This window comes from Phodopus roborovskii, unplaced genomic scaffold (genome assembly GCF_943737965.1).
Source record: "Phodopus roborovskii unplaced genomic scaffold, PHOROB, whole genome shotgun sequence".
Classification (NCBI taxonomy): domain Eukaryota; kingdom Metazoa; phylum Chordata; class Mammalia; order Rodentia; family Cricetidae; genus Phodopus; species Phodopus roborovskii.
In genome coordinates, this window is record NW_026126514.1 from 2,183,160 (window position 1) to 2,205,317 (window position 22,158).

Below are 22,158 nucleotides of genomic sequence, written 5' to 3' on the forward strand. Positions count from 1 at the left end.
ATAAAGATGATCTTAGCACCTGGGATAACACATCTTTAATCCCAGCATTGGAGAAGGATAAGACAGGAGCAAGGTTTCAGTATCGAGCATTCACTCTTCAGCCATGTTGAGACTAGAAATGCCCCATTCCTATTAGAGGTAAGTGTTCTCTGTCTGGTGGTTTGGCTGCTTTGCTTCCCTTATCTTCAGCTTGAACCCCATATCTCCCTGGGTCTTTTTTTTTTTTTTTTTTGGTGCAACACTCAGTAGACAAACGGCAAACAGGTCACATGTCCAAGGAATCTTGGAAGGTTCGGGAAGTCCTGTCCCTTCTACCTTTCCTTTCTCTCTTTTTTTTTATTTTTAATTTATGTGAATGAATGTGTGTCTGTGTGTGTGCCCAAGGGAACCAGAGAGGTGTCAGCTCCTGAAGCTAGTTTCAGGCAGTTAGAACTGCCTGATACGGGTACTGAGACTTGAACTTGATCCTCTGCAAGAAAAATGTGTACTTGGCCACTAAACCATTTCTCCAACCCTTAAGTTTTCTAGTAAAAAAAAAATCTGCTGGGGAAGGAGCCTCATTTCAGAGATTTCCTCAATCTGTGGACCTGCCTATAAGTATGCAGAGAATAGGCTTTTCCGTATTGCAGCTGATTTTTTTTTTTTTTTTTTTTTTTTTTTTGATCTATTACTGCTTCTGTAAGTAACCCTTACCCATTCTCCTGTTAGTAACCTCAAAAAGACCTTTTTGGTTCAAGTTAGACTTAGGTATAATGACAGACCAAATAATGATTTTGGCCTGTCCTGGTTCCTTTTCTGGGGTGATTGTTGACTTGCAATAAAGATTCACTTACTTTTGTGTTTGTGTGAGTTTGCAAATTTAATTTTTTAAGGATTAATATGTACAAATGTTTGACTGTGTAGGTATGTGTGAACTAAATAGGTAGCCAATGCTTGCAAAAGTCAGAAGAGGGCATTGGAAACCGTGGGACTAGAGTTACAGATGGTTATAAGGCACATGCTGCAGGAGTCAAACTCAGGCCCTTTGCAAGAAGAACAAGTGCCCTTAACCTCTTTGCCAACTCACCAAGTTGTAATTTAAAACAAGCTGTAAATACAAAGTTTTTAGGGGAAAAATACCCTGCACTGGCAACATGATTTCATGAAGGAGAAGCAACATTATAACTTGATTCAATCTGGAGTCATCCAGATGGCTCATAAAGTAGGCATTTGCTACCAAGCATATCTACCTGAGTTTTGAGTCCAGGGAGGAAAACCAATTTTTCTAAGTTGTCCTCTGACCTCTACATGCACATGCCCATAAACACAAATATGTGTTTAAATAAATAAATAATAAATAAATAAATTGGGCTGAGCATGACAATGCATGCCCCTAATCCCACAACTTGGGAGGCAGAGGCAAGTGGATCTCTATAAGTTTGAGACTGGCCTGGTCTACACAGTGAGGTGCAGCCTGGGTTATGTAGAGAAACACTATCTTTAGGGAGAAAAAAATAAACAAGAAGGGAATAAAATAACAAATGCTGATACTTTATAAAAACCAATTCTCATTTAACTAGCACCACTAGGATGTAAACTTAAGTTATCATTTGCCATAGTGCTGGCCCTCTATGATATTTTTACTGGGATATAAAAGAGGCCTACTCTCCTTACTTACTCCTGAACCACAAATGTTGACCAGAACACAAAACTAGAAAATAGTCAAATATGCAAACCATAAAAAATTGAACCATTTTCTGGCAATGCTAAACAGTTATCACTTAAGGACAAAGGGAGATGCTTCTGTTGATTTCAAGCCACAGCTATTTGTTTCTCATCACTAATGTTTACTAAGAGATTAATTTTAGGAGTTGCTGATACTTAAGTAACATAAATTCACTTAGCATAGACTAGTACTTTTAATATGAAAGTTTTACTAATTCTTTTGAGTTTTATACAATACATTTTCTAAATCAAATTCATTCCCTCCCCCAATTTCATGTCTCTTTTCTCTTATTAAGACTATAATTTAATTACATCATTTTCAACCCTTCCCTCCCAAAACCTTTTGTGGAGATTTGAATGAGAATGGCCCCCACAGGCTCATATACTTGAAAGCTTGGTCATTAGAGAGTGGCACTGCTCGAAAGGAATTAGGAGGGGTGACTTTATTGGAGCAGGCATGCCCCTCTTAGAGGAAGTGGGTCAATTCCAAGCCAGTCCCAGTCTCTCTCCCCTCTTCCTCTTCCCCTCCCTCTCTCTCTCTTTCTCTTCTTGCTACCAGTAGATTTGCATGCAGAACTCTCAACTATTTCTCTAGCACCACATGTCTCTGTGTACTGCCATGCTCCAGACCATGATGAAAATGGACTAAATCTCTGAAACTCTTAAGCAAGCCAATTAAATGCTTCCTTTTATAAAAGTTGCTGTGGTCATGGTGTCTCTTCACAGCAATATCCTCCCACTATGTCCACTCTTGTTCTCTTTCAAATCCACGGTCTCTTTTCTCATTAGTTTGTACACACATATATGTACATGTATGTACATACATATTCTCAGAGATAACCTGCTCAGTGTGTACTATGTTACCTTTAAGTATGTTTTCAGGGCTGACCATTTGGTACTGGGTAACCATTTGGTGTTTCAACATTTCTATATTTCAACATTTCTATAGTTCTTTGTGTGGGGTTGAGGCTTTGTGCTCTATCTCCCATCCATTCTAGCCTGTCTATTGCCATTGTTCTTGCTCAGCTCATGTTTTAGGCAGCCATGTTGGTGGGATTTTATGGGTATAGCTTCTGATGTTACTAGGAAACACAGTCTCACAGCAGACTCTGATCCTCTGGCTCTTATAAGCTTTCTGACCTTCTACAATGATCTTAGGTTCTGGAGAATAAAATGTGTAGTTCAGGCTGGCCTTGAACTAGTAATTCTCCCTGCCTCTACAGCATAACCACCAGAGTGTGCTACCATAACTTTGGCCTTTAAATTTTTTAAATTTTTATTCTATGTATACAGGTGTTTTACCTTCATGTATGAAAGTGCTCTGCATGTGTACCTGATGCCAACTGGGGCCAAAAGAAAGTGATAGATCCCCCAGAACTGCAGTTAAAGACCACTATGTGGGTGCTGGGAACTGAACCTGGGGTCCTCTGCAACAGCAGTAAATTCTCTTAACCACTGAGCTATTTATTTTTCTAGCATAAACTTAATAATAATAATAACAATAATAATAATAAACAAAACCCCACCTGTGCTACCCATATATTCCTGGGTACAGGGTGACTCATTGGAAGATGATCAACCTACATCCTTAAAGAGGCCACATCTGTTGAGGATTATTTGTTTACACTGCATAAGATGTGTCTCTGCCTAAGGTGCCTTCTCACTGGTTTAATAAAGAGTTAATTAGCCAATAGCTAAGGAGGAGTGATAGGCAGGACTTCTGGGCAGAGAGAAGAAACTTCAGATGAATCTAGCTGCGCAAAGGACACTAGCCAGATATGGAACGAGTTGGATACAAAGAATGAGATAGAGGTAAAAGCCACAAGGCAGAACGTGAATTAATAAAAATATTGGTTAATTTAAGTTATAAGAGCCAGTTGAGACAAGGCTAAGTTAAAGGCCAACCTTTCATAATTGTTTCTGCACCATTATTTGGGAGCTGGCTGGCAGGACAGAGAAGGATTTGATGTATACATATTCTTAAAGAAAATGGGAGCTAGATACATGGCTCAGTGGTTAAGAGCACAGACTGCTCTTGCAGAGGATCTAGGTTCAATTCCCAGGACCCAGATGGCAGCTTACAACTGTCTGTAATTCCAGGATCCACTGCCTTCACAGAGATTTACATGTAGGCAAAACACCAATGCACACAAAATAAAAATAAATAATTTAAAGAAAAGGGACTCTCTTCCAGAAGGCATTACCTGTCAGTAATTCTTCAATTAGAGGGTGATAACTCTTGAACCCCTCCCTCTAATGCACACACTCTGTAATGCTGACTTGATTTTGTGCAGGTAGCCACACCTGCTGATAACACAGTATCTTTATTAGTCCGACAAAATTCATATATCAGTTCTAGAATCTATTCTTCCCAATAGAATCATAAAAGAACCCAGAGTATGAATAGTTCTGTTCCAAGTACCTATCATCAAGCTTCATTTAAAATGTCGCTTTTTATAGCTGAGCATGCTAACATATGAATCCCAGCACTCAGGAGGCAGATCTCCGAGTTCAAGGTCAGCCTGGTCTACAAAACAGGTTCTGTAACAGCCAGGGCTATACAAAGAAACCCTCTCAAAAAAAAAAAAAAAGAAGTCACATTTATGATGGTGACTCAATTCACTGACCTAGTTCTAGTCCTTTCCTCCCTCCTGAGAATAATCCCATCCCCTCCTCCCCCATCTTTTTTGGTTCCATCCTTCCAGTAACACCTATTTCCACTAACGTGGGTGGACTCCTAGCTAAGGATGTAGTTCAGTGGTATAACATTTGCTCTACAATGTGCAAAGCCCTAGGCTCATTTTTCAGCATCTGCTCCTTCCCCAACAACAAAATAAAAAATGACAAATTGCATGTTTTATAAGTGAGAAAATGTAATACTATATATCTAGAGTTATTAAAAATGCAAATGAGCTAGTGCTGGCCTAGGGATCAAGAGCACCTTTGAACCCATTCATAGTATCAATTGTATTGTATTGTATCATAGTATTGAATCCATTCTTAGTATCAATTTTTAACATGTCTCAGATTCTTTAAAAAAAAAATTCCACAAATTTACTATACGTTTTATATAATATTCTAGCTAACCAGAAACACCAGTTATGGGAAGAGACTAGGTGATAATATTTAAATAAAAGTATTTAAATAAATAATTACTTCTAAAAACACAGTATGTGAAAATAATTTAATAGTTTAATGTAGCAGTATGTGTGTATGCATGTGATCCTGGGAGATCAATTTTTGTGTGGCACCTACTGTATAAAAAAGGCTTTAGACTTGTTAATAGAAAGAATAAATTGGTAGAATTTGCAAGAACTTTTTCTTGTTGTTTGATTATGAGACAGGGATCTCATGTATATCAGACTAGCCATGAGTTTGCTATAAACTTTAATAAAAATATATTTACTTAGTCAATGTGTGTGTATATATCTAATGTTTGTACACCACATGCATACAGGAGACCACAGAAGTCAGAAGGGGACACCAGATTCCCAGGAACTGGAGTTACAGCTATGAGACTCCGTGTAGACGGTGGAATCAAACTTAGGTCATCTGCAAGAGCATAAGTACACTTAAACCACTGAGTCATCTCTCTAGCCTTTGTTCCTCCTACTTCCTGAGTACTGGGATGATGGCTGAATCTAGGGCTTTGTGCATGTAAGTAAGCACAAACCCACTAACCTACAACCTCAAACTCTCACTGTATTTTTTACTTATTGACTCACTTCTTGATTTTTTCCAGAAAAATACTCTAGAGATACAAGAAAGGATTAGGCATGACCCAGTTGCAGGAAGTGTGTCACTGGGGGTGGGCTTTGACATTTCAAAAGCCCACACCAAGCCCAGTCAGACTCTCTCTAAGAGTTGCCCTGGTCATGGTGTCCTTCACAACAACAGAACAATGACTAAGCTATCCCCCTTTAAAAAAAAAAAAAAATTAAGTTTCTGTTAGGAAAGCAATCTTTTTTGCTGGATACAGTGACACATGCCTGTATTCCCAAGTATTCAGAGACTGACAGAGACAGGTAACTTGAGCTTAGACTGAGTACCAATGTGACTCTAGCTCAAATAAACAAACCTTTTTGAAAACACAACAGAAATTATTTCTGCTCTTGCCCAATGGAAGACATTTATGCTCCATAAAATAAAGAACTGATTTGAAAGGCATTTAACTGAGAACATCCACATGAATGTAATCTGATTTTCTGTGCAACATGTACATCTGTGAATATGCATTTAGTTCTCACTGTATTATACAGAGTTAAAGGGAACCTGCTCATATTTGTTATTGGAACTTACATAATCCTCTAAATGCTGAAGATTATTGCCTTTCCACATTCTAGCCTGTTATGTAAACTGTTGTCCTATGATAATGCTGTGGTTAGCAGTGACGTTTCTAAGTCATTAAATAACCAGATTGTTTAGGTTGTCCTCAAAGTTGTCAGACATTTCCTAAAAGACAGTATTTTTTAAGGACTTTTTAAAATCATGTGACAGAGAGAGGGATAAGAAAGAGAGAGTGTGTGTAGATATGTACATTTGAGTGTAGATGCCTGCAGAGAAGGAGGTATTGGATCCTTTGTGGCTGCAGTCACAGGCAGTTATGAGCAGACCTATATAGTTGCTGGGAATTGGACTTGGATTCTCTCTAAGAGCAGTACCCACTTTAGCCACTGTGCCATCTTTTTAGCACCCTGAAAGGCAGTATTGTATGTAATATTCTTGGTGTTACAAAAAAGGGTCCTTAAAAATAAATACAGAGTCATTGCAATGGTTCAACAGGTAACACATTTCCTACACAAGCCTGATGGCCTGAATTTGGTCCATACAGCTTACATAAATGAAGCCAAGCACCCACTCCACAGGTCCTGTGACCTCCACATGTCTGCTGTGACGCCCATGCTTCCAATTACATACATCATATACACACAATAAACTTTTAGAAATAAGTACATCTATGATTCAACTATAAGCTAAACAACACAGATGACAGCAAACAGTATCTACCACGCCATCATTTGAGTCACTGACAGTTTTAAGAATATACTCAAAATAGCAAATAAGTGATATATCTTGCTATATTATAACATGAAAAATATTCAAATGGAAGTTTTACATGATGAAAATGGAAGAAATGGCATTAGACAAATATTATGTATAATCAAAAATAAAACTTGTACATTTAAGAATGCCATATTAAGCACAGCAAAAATGAGTTATAGTAACATAGCAGCAGGAATACAGGTGATTAAGTACCTTGTATGAGTCCCCAGCACCTCAAAAACAAAAAAGTTTAACTTGATGATTTCATAAACCAAAAGACAACATGCATTATATAACAGACCATACTTTCAATCACCTGAAGCCTTACCCGTTTTATTGTCAAAAAACTTGATGTGTCTATCTTCATGAGCAGTTATTGTAACAGGAAGTGTAGGATGACTTACTACTCTGTTAATATGACAGCTAGATTGTAAACCTGAAAAATAAACAAATAGAGTATTTAAACTACGAACCATCTAGGTTGAGCCTACATTAACAGCTCAGTGTTCCAGACTATGTCAGGACCTGGGGTGGACCACAAAGAAATGATATATAATCACTATAACATAAATTATTTTCATGTTCAGCCAGCATGAAAATTAGCTAAAGACAACCTCATTCATGCAATAACCTTTTAAAAGAAATTTCAAAGAAATCCATGAAAACTTACCAGAATCTACCTGTGAGGAAAGCATCACCAATGACTGTGATGTTTCTAAATCATAAATTACCGCACTACCAGTGTTAAAAGAAGTCACCATATGAGCTGGATCACAGCCTATAAAGTCAACTGATGTAGGTATTCCATGTTCTGTAAGGAAATCAAAATATATTTATATGTATTTATCTGTACACAACCATACACAAAACTTTAAAGTTGTATCAATAATGAAAAAGAAAGCAATGTGTTAGGGTGGTAAAAAACACTCCTCAGTTATTTAAAAGTTTTTACTTATAATATTCTATTTTACATTATAAAAAATTTTAACCAAAGACACATAAAAACAATTAGTCTAACATAGCAAAACCCCTATTTTGCTAAGCATTTTCTTTTAAAGTAGAGAAAAACACCTGTTCATTTAAACTGCCAATTTTCTTAGAGAAAATGAAAACAAAGCAAAAATGAAATAAACAAACAAACCCAAATCTGGAATTCTCCTACAATATTCTCTTGGAAGACTCATTCTAAATAGTAAGCCTTGCCAAAAACTGGATCTATAAAAATGAAGAATGCCTTTAATCCTAGCAATATAGAGGCAGAGACAGGAGGGTCTCTGCATTTCAGGCCAGCCAGTACCACACAGTGAGACCCCCTCTCTCAAAAACAAGCAAAACAAAACAAAACCTTGGACTGTGAAATGTACTGGTATAATAGTATCTCAAAATGGAACATGCATCAATTCTCTTCCTTAACACATTAAATTCAAATACAACTAGGTAAAATCTGGAGTCTAGTAATTAAAATTCTAGATGAAGTAAGAAAGAAGTATCTAGCCAGGCAGTGGTGGTGCACGCCTTTGATCCCAGCACTAGAGAGGCAGAGGCAGGTGGATCTCTGTGAGTTCAAGGCCAGCCTGGTCTACAGAGTGAGTTCCAGGACAGCCTCCAAAGCTACAAAGAGAAACCCTGTCTCGAAAAACCAAAAAGATAAAGGAAAAAAAAGGAGAGGTGGGGGTGCCCACAAGTTTCTAATTTTCATGTATTAAAGTCTGGGTATCTGAAATATCATAGAATCCCAAAATACAAGCAAACAAATAAATAAATGATAAACAATATTAAACATATACTACACACTTAAGATGTCTTAAAACAATGTGTGTGTGTCTCCCCAAATCAAAGGTCTGATACAAAACTGTAATTTGAAAAACTCAGACTATAAGACCAATAGTATTATAAAGGTAAGCACAAACATCTTCAAAAAACTAAAGTTGGTTAAATCCTTCCATAATAAAAGATTTACAGGGTAACAAGGTGGCTCAGCAGGTAAGGGTGCTTGCAGTCAAACCTGACTGACAATCTGAGTTTACGCCTCAAGACCCACACAAGGTAGCATAGAGCAGATTCCCTCACGTTGTACTCTGTTCTTCACATAAAACAAATAAAAGCAATCCCACTTGTTCTTTTCACTATGGGTGTTGTAATGACTGTGGCTGCCCCATCCCACCCTCAACACAGTCACGGAACTTGTGGATTTCAGGCAGGTATATTTAAGACTATGATCTTAGAGACAGGAGAGAAGCCCTAGTCCTACTTCACATGACCTGTCAGATCTACATGACCCCAACTGGATGGCATTCCCCTACATATGGAATTGGGGTGGGGGGATGGGAGGGAGAGGGTGTTTAGAGTGCATGTGAGAGGGCAGAGAGGGTAAAAGGGAGGGAAGGAGGGAAGGGAGGAGGGAGGGAGGGAGGGAGGGGAAACTGGGATCGCCATGTAAAATAATAAATTAAAAAAAAAAAAATGCTCTGACTCAAAAATTTAAGTCCAAGGACAAGTTACTGGGGAAAAGGATTTCTATTTTTGTTTCCACAGAAAATGAAAAGCTGTGGATTCCTTCCAGACTAATGTGGTTTGATCAAGCCAGACCGCTTGAAACAGAGTACCAAGTGATCCTACATTCAAAACAGCTGGACAAAGCAGCCTTGCAGACTACAGCCAGGATTTCTGCATCATCTTAATCCCCTATGACAGTGCCCCTTACCAGCAGGAAGTAGTTTGGAAAGAATGACGCCCAAATTCCCAAATATTGTCAATAAATGTTTGTTTTCATTTAAATGGACTTGGTCCATTTAAAGTCCATTAAAAAGACTATGATCCTAGCAGTGGTGACACAGGCCTTTAGTCCCAGCAGCACTTGGGAGGCAGAGGCAAGCAGATCTCTGTGAGTTCGAGACCAGCTTGGTCTACAAGAGCTAGTTTCCAGATGGCCTCCAAAGCCACAGAGAAACTCTGTCTTGAAAAACAAAAACAAAAAAATAAATAAAAAGACAATGATCCCATCAATCCTTAAGGGTAGCTGTCTTTGTCTCCTGAAAGCAGTACCATTTGACTACTTTACTGTTATATGCAAATATGTTTATTTTTAAAACACAACACGATCTGAAAAAAGTCCAGAAAGTACTGAGCTTCGTTGGCATCACAAAGCACTTCCAGTAAAACAGGATTAAGTAAAACAGCATGGTAAGATTTATAAAACTCTTTAAACAATTCTCTTTGAATCAATAAAAAAAATAATTGCTTTATCCTTTTAAATAATTGTTCTTGGGAAAGCCCCTTGTCACTGGGCTAAGAACCTGAGTTCCAATCCTTATGATACACATGGAGAGAACAGATCCCTGCCAGTAGTACTCTAATCATCTTCCACCTGTCAGGTATGTCAGGTATATGCGCTCGAGCATATATACACATATGTGCAAAAGTAAAATACAAAATAATATATATACATGTGTATGTATATATACAAAAATAAAACAAACTCTTTGGGCATAACAGTTAAGAGTGCTTGCTACTCAGATTTTTGTTCCCAGAACCTGTCAGGTAGCTCACAACTGCCTGTATGTAAGTCCTAAAGTTCTGTCTAGCTTCTATGACCATCTGAAATTATGTGCACATATACAAGACACATAAATATGTCATAAAGCTTTAAAAAACATACAGATGATAAAGGGGATGAAGGAGAAATCAGAGAAACACCATCTTTTACAACAGCCACAAATATCACAAAATATCTTGGGGTAACTCTAACCAAACAAGTGAAAGGCCTGTATGACAAGTGCTTCAAGACACTGAAAAAGAAATTAAAGAAGACAGCAGAAAATGGAAAGATCTCCCATACTCTTGGATAGGTAGAATCAACATATTAAAAAATGGCAATCCTACCAAAAGTAATCTACAGAGTCAATGCAATCCCCATCAAAATCCCAGCACAATTCTTCACAGACCTGTTAAGAACAATATTCAACTTCATATGGAAAAACAAAAAACCAGGATAGCCAAAACAATCCTGTACAATAAAGGATAGTCTGGGGAGCATTACCATTCTTGACTCCAAGATCTACTATAGCACTATAGTATTGGCATAAAACAGACAGGTGGACCAATGGAATCGAATGGAAGAACCTGATATCAACCCACACACTTTTGATTACCTGATTTTTTACAAAGAACCTAAAACTATAAAATGAAAAGAAAGCATCTTCAACAAATGGTGGTGGTATAACTGGCTGCTGACATGTGGAAGAATGCAAATAGATCCATATCTATCACCATGCACAAAACTCAAATCAAAATGGATCAAAGCCCTTAATATAAATCCATCCACACTGAACCTCACAGAAGAGAGAATGGGAAATACATTTGCATGCACAGGAGATCGCTTCCTAAATAAAACACCAGTAGCACAGACACTCTGAGAGCAACAATTAATAAATGGAACCTTCTGAAACTGAGAAGCTTCTGTAAAGCAAAGAACACACTCAAAAAAACAGAAAGACTGCCTACAGAATGGGAAAAGATCTTTACCAAGCCCACATCTGACAAAGAGCTGATCTCCAAAAAATACAAAGAACTCAAGGAACTAGATATCCAACTACCAAATAATCCAATTAAAAAGTGGGGTACAGATCTAAACAGAATTCTCCACAGAACAATCTTAAATGGCGGAAAGGCCCTTAAAGAAATGCTCAACTATAACATCCTTAGTCATCAGGGAAATCAAATCAAAATGACTCTGAGATACCATCTTACACTGATCAGAATGGCTAAGATCAAAACACTGATGACACCTTATGCTAGAGAGATGTGGAGAAAGGGGAACACTCTCCATTACTGGTGGGAGTCCAAACTTGTGCAGCCACTGTGGAAATCAGCATGGTGATTTTTCAGAAAATTAGGGATCAACCTTCCTCAAGGCCCTGCAATACCACTTTTGGGCATATACCAAAGGAGGTACAGTCACACCACAAAGACATTTGCTCAACTATGTTCATAGCAACATTATTCATAATAGCCAGGATTTGGAAACAACCTAGATGTCCCTCAAGTGAAGAATGGATAAAGAAATTGTGGTACATTTACACAATGAAGTTCTTACTCAGTGGTCAGAAACAATGACATCCTAAAATTTACAGGCAAATGGACAAAACTAGAAAAAGATCATCCTGAGTGAGGTAATCCAGACCCAGAAGGACAAATATAGTATATACTCACTCATAAGTGGATGCCAGACATAACACAAAAGATACCCAGCCTACAATCCATAACCACAGAGAAGCTAGAACCTTCTTCGAGAAACAGGTGGAACCAGATACAGAAATCCACAATTAACCATTGGACCAAGCTCCTGGAGTAAAATCAAAGTGAGGGGGGAGTGATAATATGAGCATTATGGGGAAACCCACAGAATCAGGGGATCAGAGCCAGTGAGAGATCACTGACTCTGGTCTGACAAATGGGAAACCTGTGTAAGATGTAACTAGACTCCCTTAATGTATGTGACAATGGTGTGGCAGATCTAACACTAATGTAAAAACTGACTTAGTGGGATCCATTCTATATGGAGAGACACCCTGCTCTCTGGAGTGTGGGGGGTGGAGAGGTGCCTTGGTCCTGCCTCAAGGAGATGAGGAGACAGACTTAGTAGACTTCCTAGGGGAAACCTTACCTTCTCCAATGAGCAGATGGGAGGTGGGGGAAATGGGAGGAGAAAAAGGAGGGGGAACTGGAATTGGAATGTAAAAAATAAAGAAAAGAAAAGCAACCACTGATCTTGAAGAAGCAAATTTGACTTACCCTTGTCTCCATTGTAAGTGCAAATACATGGCAATTTTTCTTGTGGATTCCATAACCTAATAGTGCCATCTGCTGAACAAGACAGTAACTGATTTTTTATGCCACTATAGGCAAGACCCCAGACTGCATCTGTGTGAGCAACTAAAGTGCCAGCTAGAACATTTGACTCTGTGAAGAAACAAACAAAACATTAATTGGAAGAAGTTTGGCAAATGATAGATAACTTACAATATAATTAAATAAAAAAAAAATGTATGTAAAGCTAGGCATGATAGTGCATGCCTTTTATAACAGCACCTGGGAAGAAAGTCACTATATGTTGTAAGCCAGCTTGGTCTACATAGAGTCCAAGGCCAACCAGGGATATTTAATAGACCCTATCTAAAAGAAAAAAGAAAAAAAAAGAAAAAAAGAAAAAAAAAAACCTCAAGAAGACAAATCAAGCACAGATAGTGAATACTTCTAAGTACTGAATTATAGATGATTGTGTTTTTATTTATAGCAATACTATTCATATATTCACAATTTCTATTATATATATTGTATATATTTTATAGATATATATCCAGCCACACTGAGGTATAATTTACATAATTATACTACTCATTTAAATGGCATGGCAATGATGTGCCCATCTAATTGCAAATCCCACTGTGCTTTCAGGATACTTTATATACTTTGGTTTTTGAAAAATGGTTTATCTGTGTAGCCCTGGCTAGCCTGGAATCTACTTGGTAGACCAGGCTTGTCTTGAACTCAGGGATCTATTTGCCTCTGCCTCCCAAGTGCTGAGATGAAGGGTATGCACCACCCAACAATTTCCCGATACTTTGATTTATTTGTTAGACACTTTCCTTCCAACTTTACTTTTCTAATCCAGTAGGCTTGTGTGAATAGGTCTATTTTCTGAATATGTTGCATGAACAGAATCCCACAGAAATGTCTTTTGTGTCCAGTTTCTTATCTTTACAGGCATCCTCTCTGTAGCACCTATCAGTACTTCATTTCTTTTTATTGACAAATAACATTTTGGTGTTATAACATCTTATTTGATCATTCATCAACTAACTGGAGATCTGAGGCCAAATTAGGTCATCCTCTATTTCCAGTAACTCATCTTATTTATAATTATCTCCTTTCATCCTCATAGTTTCTAACTTTTCTTTACTGTAAATGAGTATGACTTACAATATACCGAGAAAACACAGCATTCAAAAGGAACCCCTCTTGCATCCTGTACCCAATTTCAAAAATGTCAAAACCCATGTTCCTGCTTCCACAGCACTTGCCACGAGGAACCTAGTAATGGGGACCCCCTAGAAACAGTGTCTAACCTCCACAGGTGTACTACATGTACACATGGATCATATACACAAACACAGATATGCACACACACACATATATAAATAAACTTAAGCCTATTTGTTTCTAGGCACAACTAAAAAGTTGTCCTTACTATTAAGGGTGAAACCTACCAGGTGCATTCTAAAACTCAACCAAACTCACTTTCTTGCTTTCATATTTTCTACTGACAAATTCTTTGCCTTGGAATCATTAAGACAACAAGTTAAAATTTTAAAAAAGAAGCATGTGCTATACAGACTCTTTCATTCTAAACCATAGAAACATTATCCTCTTTATGACCACCTTTTGTAAAACTGCTGAAAAGTAAATTATCTTTCATCTCCTATATACTCTTCAAATCACTCTGTTACCACACTAAAACAACTCATGCCAAAATCAGTAGTGCTTTCCTTTCGTAATACAAAACATTTATTCTTTCTGACTTCAGTATTGCTTTTCATTCATAAAATCTGACTTGAAATTAAATACCAGACCCTTCAGGGGTCAATGCTCTAGCATCTAACCTCCAGCTATCTGTCTAAGATCCCTGCACCCTACAGGTAGCACTTGCAGCTTGCTTCCTTCTCAGAATGACTTTCCTCTTTGAGCATGCATCCATGAATCCATTCTCCTCATGTCCTCCTTCTTCCAGCCAATGTCAGGTCTAGTGAAGACTTAAGTCTCAGGGAATCATCTCTTGATTATATTCATTCCTTCATATGTATCCATATCTTAATATTCTTATTCATTCTCTCTCATACTCTATCCATATTCCAGTGGGTGAAACTGTCTACACAGTGAGTTGCAATGTCAGAACCCTAGATTAGTGATGAAAATGTTTTGAAATTACAAAGTGGTGATGTCTGAACAATCCTGAGCACACAGTAAAAACTACCAAATTAATACCTTAAAACAAACCAATTTTAGTTGGATGGTGGTAGCACACACCTTTATTCCCAGAAGTCTTGGGAGGCAAAGGCAGGCAGATTTCTTTGAGTTTGAGGCCTGGTCTATCTACAAAGCTAGTTCCAGGACAGCCAGGACAGTTACAGAAAACCCCTATCTCGGAAAAACAAAAAAGCAAAAACTTTTTATCTGTGTGCCTTGTTTACATGTATACATGCATTTCATGTAGTTGGTAGCCATGGGGGTCCTAAAAGGCTACTGGGTCCCCTAGAACATAGGTTATATTCTAGGATTCATTACTGTGGTTCATTAAAAGGGTCCTGAACATTGAGCAACAACAACAAATGTGTTTAACTCCTGAGCAAGTCACCTCTGCAACACTAATCCTACTTAGTTCTTAACCATTCTGTCATCATAATTCTAATCTGAGCAATGTCACCTCTCTTTCCTGGATAACTCCTCATTTTTTCCTGTCACTGCAGCTGCCATCAATCCCTTTCAAGCATCTTTGGGCTTAGAACTTTTTCTATTTTACCCTTTAACTTTTTTATTGTCATTTAGCCCTTGCTTTTTTCACATTCATCTTCTTTCTTTGAAAAAAGTACTCACATTACACCTTACATTATGGAATGTGAACACCAAGTGTATGTTAGCCAAAAACAACTGAGAGCTCAAACATTTGTTTGGTTTCTTTTATCTTCCTTCCTTCCTTTTCTTTCTTTCTTTTTTTGTTTATTAATAATCATGAACAATGCCCACTTAATGTATTTGAACATGTTAAGTTACTTTTTAAATCAAGAATAAGTTCCTCAAAGTGCCATTTATAAAAAACAAAGTTTTGTTTTGCTTTTCATTTTGAATTAAAGAATTTTTTGGCCCTCCATAAAGTTCTAATGAATTAAACACTGACCATCCTATCTATATTATTTATTATCTTTCACTTAATATAAGGATTATAATACTATCTCTTGAGCTTAAAAATATGTTACTTCAGGTTGCGGCTGAGCTTGTGTGCGGCGGCGGCGGTGTTAGCGGCGGCTGCGGCGGTGTTAGCAGCGGCTGCAGCAAAGTGTTCGGCGCGATGTCTCACACCATTTTGCTGGTACAGCCTACGAAGAGGCCAGAAGAGGACCTACGCTGACTATGAATCTGTGAATGAGTGCATGGAAGGTGTTTGTAAAATGTATGAAGAACACCTGAAGAGAATGAATCCCAACAGCCCCTCCATCATATATGATATCAGCCAGTTGTTTGATTTTATTGACGATCTGGCAGACCTCAGCTGTCTTGTGTACCGAGCTGATACACAGACATATCAGCCTTATAACAAAGACTGGATCAAAGAGAAGATCTACGTGCTCCTTTGTCAACAGGCACAAAAGGCTGGGAAGTAATTGAGTTGGAAGCATTAGGGGCTAGGGTTGGGCTTGAAACAGGTGCATACAGCGTACTGTAGTGAACATTTTGTATGATAGTAATCCTGTTTCCATTTTGTTACTAGAGCCAAGATTGAATGTATGACATGAAACGTGAATGAACTTTTCATTCTGAAACCACCATTGCCCCTTTGCTCATTTTCTTTTTTTTTACTTAAAACATTTTTATGATAAAAAAAATATGTTACTTCAATAATTTCCCCCTCTTTCTGTTATCTGAAATTAACATTTAAGAAATATGTTTCAGAAATAATGAAGTACTAATTCAAGCACTAAAAAATTCATGGCATATTTTTCTCTCTCTCTTTTTAAAAACTATTTATTTATTTATTTATTTATTTAATATGCATTGGTGTTTTGCCTGCATGTATGCCTGTGTGAGGGTGTTAAGATACTCTGAAACTAGAATTACAGAAAATTGTGCCATTGTGGAAACTGGGAATTGAACCTGGGTCTTCTGGAAAAGTAGCCAGTGCTCCTGACCCCTGAGCCATCTCTTCAGCCCCAATATTTGTCTTTTTAATAAAGAAACTTTCTAGCAAGTGGAATTAAATGAACAAACTGTATGTTTAAGCAACTTTCTAATAACATCTGATCTACAGAATTCTGTCAGCTCTATTCACTGAAAAGATCCATTGTGCCCCTTTACTCACCATATGTATCATAGGGATCCACGTTAGGACTAGGCATATTCCACCACTGAATGGTTGCATCAATACCACCACTAAAACACTGCTCTCCATTAGAACTAATAGCTAATGAAAGAACAGGGCCACTGTTATAAAAAGAGAAGAAAAATTAGTTACAAATTCCAAGAAGAAACTCAAACCCCACATCCCTCAATCTATTTATTTATGTGGTATCTAAATGCAGTTTTAGATAAAAATGTACAACTGAAAAGTACTATTAGATAATATTTGAATATAATTAATCAAACAAGGTATTATTCAACTAATATATCTTCTTTAGCACCAAATATTGAGAAAATTCGGTTTGGAGACCCTTAACTACAAAGATTAACTGTAGTTGCTCATTAAGTACTATTTCAAAAAAAACTTACATGTGGGCCCTAAATGTGTAGATAGGTTCTACATCTAAAGAGGCACTCCTAAAAGGGAAAAAGGGGTGGGGGAAAGGGAGAGAACACATTAAGTCATCATGAATCACCCGCTGATAATACAGATGTACTAAAGACACAGGAATAGTAAAGAAGAGTAATTATCCATACAAGCAAAATTAAAAGAAAAAAAAGTCAATATTAAAATACTTGCTTTTTGGCAGGAACTGTCTTTTGCAAATTCCAAAGTTTCAGGGTGTGGTCCTCAGAGGCAGTAACCAGCACAGGTTCTACAGGATGAAAAGCTAATGCTCTCACTCCATCAAAATGACTACGTAGTGTATACTTGGGGTTCCAAGTCTTTCGAAAGGCATCTTTATTGGCCGGCAACTAAAATGAAAAAGTTGCACTATTTACAGGTAAAAGTAATGAACTGGCAGGCATGTGGACTTTTTAAGTTTTCTTTTTGGTGTGTTTAAAACATATAAAACTGTTCCACTAAAATATCCAGGGGCTGTTTTAATGACCTTAAAAGTTTCACAGCAAGTCTATCTTTTTATATAAGAATTCAAAAAAACAATTTGTTAGACTTTCAAATACCCAGATAGAAGAGTTCCTTTATCATCTGTTTTCACCTAATCATAAAAAAAAAAAAAAGAAAAAAGAAAAAGAAAAAGAAACTCCTATCAAATCAAATGTCAGATGAGACAGATGAGAACAGAAAACTGCCACTGCCGTAATAATTTACACAAAACCAAAGCAGGGATACAAACATTACCAAATACTCAAGGGTACAGTAAACACAATAGCTTCCATTTAGGAAACTGACAAGTACATGAACAATTCTACGCAGAAAGTTAAGGGACTTTTAAAACAATGAACTAAAAACTCCTTAATATTTTCCTCTGTCTTTCTTTTCTTTTTTGAAAATTTCCTTCAAAGATAAGAGTTTCATGTTGCCCTTACTGGCCTTGAGCTCACATGTAATTATCCCTAACTTCCAATCCTTCTGGCCCCGTCTCTCAAATGCTAGGACTACAGGAATGAGCTACTTTGCCTAAGATTATGTGGTGCTAGGGATCAAACCTAGAGCTTTGAGCAAGCTACGTAAGCACTTTTCCTAATCCTTCATAGTAATACAGCCCAATTCTTTTCACCTTTATTTCTATATCAGTAAAGACAGGCTGTTAAACCAGTTCTAAAGCAGTTAAAAGTTTACTCAATTTAGTTGCAAAAATGCTTTAAAAATTATTAGTAAGAATAGCCAAGCACATAAGGCAATTATCTTAAAAAAAAAAAAAATCCTATCTTAGGTCTAAATTTCTTTTAATGTTAAAAAAAAGAAATTTGCTGAAAAACTAAAGTGAATGCAAAAAAAAAAAATTCTAAAATATGGTTAACTCTCAATTGAGAGTTTATGCTTGGAAAAATATTTACTCAACAACTGTCTAATACAAACACAGTTCTTCCCACCTCCTTTTTCTAGCCCTCAAAGTGAAGCTAAACATTAAGGAAATGATATAAGCTAATTTTGTTGTGACTGACAAAATAAAAGCTCAAAACCAAAACATGGCTATTAAAACTTATCCTGATGGCGAAAACCTGATTTCTATAGTACTCATTTTGTTAACACCAAATATGGCTTTAACTTAGTATGAGTTAACTACTCAAGATGTATCTATCAACCAATATTTTAAGGTAATAACCAACTCTTACCTAATCCACCAAAATTCCTAAGAAAGATTTATACACCACAAAGAAAAAAACTTAAAGCAAAATTACATGTTATTTCAATCAACACATCAACACACTTAAACTTATGTTTTCCATGCACCTTGACATTAATTCTGTTATAAATGATTCCAAAGAATAAGGAGCCTTCTATTAAATCATTAAAAAATTAAAAATAAAACTGCACTTACATCATAACTATAGTCTGCATCATTTGTTACCGTCAAGTCTGCAAGGTCTCCAAGGCCCAGTACACTTAACAAAACATCATCAGAACCCATAATAAATGACTTGCCTCCTCCAGATGGAAACGTTATTGGTTCAGCTATAAAGAACAAAACCGCTTCTTAAATGCTGAAAAATCATACAGTACAATACAATATTGTGGGGGAACTTAAGCACGAAACAGTTACAAAAATCAGCAATATTATGAATTCTACTTCCCACTTCCACACACAAAAAAAAATCGTATTACTGAGTAGAAACAAACAGATGTCCTGAAACTACAATGTAGTATCTATCTTTCACAGATTCAATAAACACTGTATAATTATCTAAGGGTGGAAGCAGAACACAAAAATCTTGTCTATTTAGATCCCTTACCATCTTGGTAAATTTTAACAGGATAACTTTTGATGAAATAATCAGATTTCAGCCACTTATGGGGAACAGATGTCTACCAACCTTAGAGTAGCTCATATAGCAGTTTTTTGTTTTGTTTTTTAAGTCAGTAAGTTACTACAGACACTTTGATATACAAGCCTATCAGTTAGTGCCAGAGATGGGCTAGGGAAAGATGGCTTATCCTAATAATGACCGTGTCCTCAAAGGATTGCTTTCCAACCTTAAAACTCTCACTATGGCTTTATTTTAATGCCCTCTTTTATAAATTATGATGTTGCTAAAGTTAAAAAAAAAAACTAATTTTTTTAGGTTTCAGAGCAGAATGGGTACTTCAATATCAATAAAAACTGAAAGGAAAGCTTCCTTTACTTAGTCATCTTATCTGTGCCTTGTGCATTATTACAACTTTCTACATTGATACTGCAGTGCAAATTAAAGTGCAATCATTTGAATGACTATAACAAGATAGTTAAAAGTGTAAGCAGTAATTCAATATAATTTTAAGCATGTGCTTTGCAATCAAAATAGTAACATTAAATTGGCAAAAAGGGCACACTACTTACAAAATAACCTAAATATTTAAAATCATGAACCAATTTTTTTAAAATTATTAAAACAAAATCAAGACTATTATAAAAACTACTTACAAAAGGCATATTATTTAACACACTACAAGAAACAAGTATACTGAAATATAATAATAATAATTCACTAATAATACCAAAATTAATTCATACAATTCATATGTACTATTACCAAAGTAAAATTCATTTTTAATTTAGAATTTTTCTTTATTTTAGTCTGTAATTTGACTCAAGAGGTCCCTTAAATAAGGTGTAATTCAGCAACTAATTTGAAAACACTTCATAAAATATATACAATGTGTGAGATGTTAAGTATCATTATTATTGACTATGATTATTAAGCCATCATTCAATGGTTATATTTGAATCTGAACAGTATATAGTCCTGATCTCTCCTATCAATTTAGAACATAGTTACTGATAATACAAGAAGCAGCTAAAAACTAAAGTTCAAGAATTACATGAAAGTCAGTAAATTTTACTTTATAGTTTTTACCATTCTAAAAAGTTTATTAATTTTATAATTTGTTTCTAAGACAATTTAAGACAAAATGCTACGATTCCTTCCACTAGCAACCACTCAAACTTAAAAGTTCAATAAAATAGCTTTATCATCACCAACCAACTCATTTTTTACAAATACTTTTTATGGGATTATTTCTGATCAACCATTGACCAACTTCAGGGTATAAAAAGAGAAGTAGCTCGACTACTTTAGCTGGCTTATTTATTATCCAAATGTGTGTGTGTGTGTGTGTGTGTGTGTGTGTGTGTGTACTTATTTACAAAATTAATCACATATGCTACATTTCTGTGCCTTTTCTCTATAAATGTATCTTGCAAGTTATACTACTCTTTTCATGCTCATTTACATATGTATATATGCATAAAATCTTTTAAGCTATTATTTCTGCTTTCCCTATGACCCATAATTGCACCATATAGTAATCACAGTAAATCTTCAACTTTTTTTGCTATCATATCTCTTCTTAAAGAATTAATGCCTATTTTACAGATCATTGTTAATATATATTATCCATAGCAGTACACAGCATAAAATATAATCAACAATTTAAAATAAAATTATTAAATGAATTTAAAAAAAATTTAGACAGGGTCTTTTTATATAGTCCCGGCCATCCTGGAACTTGTTATGTAAGTCAGGCTGGCCTCTAATTCACCAAGATCCTCTTGCCTCTACTTCCCAAGTGCTGGAATCAAAGGTATGAATTTTATTTTAATGATAGAAATTTTTATTAAACAGAACTGTCTTTTGTAAGACTGCTAGGGGTTATAAAATAGAATTTTTCCAGAAGGTCCTTTTCTAAAGTCCTGTAATAAATTCTCCTTTGATAGACAGCATGACCAAGGAAACCTGTAACTCATATATCAAAGCCTTCCTTTTACTTTTACTTCCAGAGAGTATACATGTGTATGTGTTCTACACTGTTGTACCCAGGGCATGGCACATGATTAAACAAGCTCTCTCTCTGATGCTGAGATACATCCCAGCCCCCTTTCTCTAATTTTGACAACCTAAAGAACATATAGATCAATGATTAATTCAATTATGCCAGTGGAAATATGAAATATAATCTTGGTTTTAGTAACAATAGTTTTTAAAAGTTGTTGGCACTAGAAAAAGTTATGTATTTTTATAAATTGAAATGTAACATGAAAATTTTCCAAAAGCACCAAAACTCAAGTTGTCATCAAAATAGACTATAAACTAGATCATAGTTTTCCAATCTTCAAATGACAAATTTTAGTAAGAGCCACTCTTTTAAAACATAATGGAGTTCAATGTGCCCATTCACCCTCCCATGCCACTATGAAAGAGATTAGCAACTTACTTTCTCTTTAAAAAACACAGTCACACACTTGACAAACACACAGAGAGCGCTCTAAATCCCTTTTAGGTAGAGTCAACCTACTG

General features: G+C 36.2%; 1 protein-coding gene and 1 pseudogene across 4 annotated transcripts in view; one reads left to right on the forward strand and one right to left on the reverse strand.

Moving 5' to 3' along the window:
* Strn3 (striatin 3) overlaps positions 1 to 22,158 on the reverse strand; it is a 91,173-nt gene that overhangs the window by 2,534 nt on the left and 66,481 nt on the right. For all 4 annotated transcript variants that reach the window (XM_051195809.1, XM_051195808.1, XM_051195810.1 and 1 more), the window contains 7 exons: positions 19,206 to 19,339; positions 17,498 to 17,673; positions 17,287 to 17,334; positions 16,880 to 17,001; positions 12,541 to 12,708; positions 7,418 to 7,558; positions 7,076 to 7,183 (listed from right to left, as the gene is read on the reverse strand). In XM_051195809.1, the coding sequence (XP_051051766.1) occupies positions 7,076 to 7,183; positions 7,418 to 7,558; positions 12,541 to 12,708; positions 16,880 to 17,001; positions 17,287 to 17,334; positions 17,498 to 17,673; positions 19,206 to 19,339 (897 nt within the window). The remainder of the gene's footprint in view (positions 1 to 7,075; positions 7,184 to 7,417; positions 7,559 to 12,540; positions 12,709 to 16,879; positions 17,002 to 17,286; positions 17,335 to 17,497; positions 17,674 to 19,205; positions 19,340 to 22,158) is intronic.
* Positions 15,831 to 16,347, forward strand: LOC127230574 (enhancer of rudimentary homolog; annotated as a pseudogene).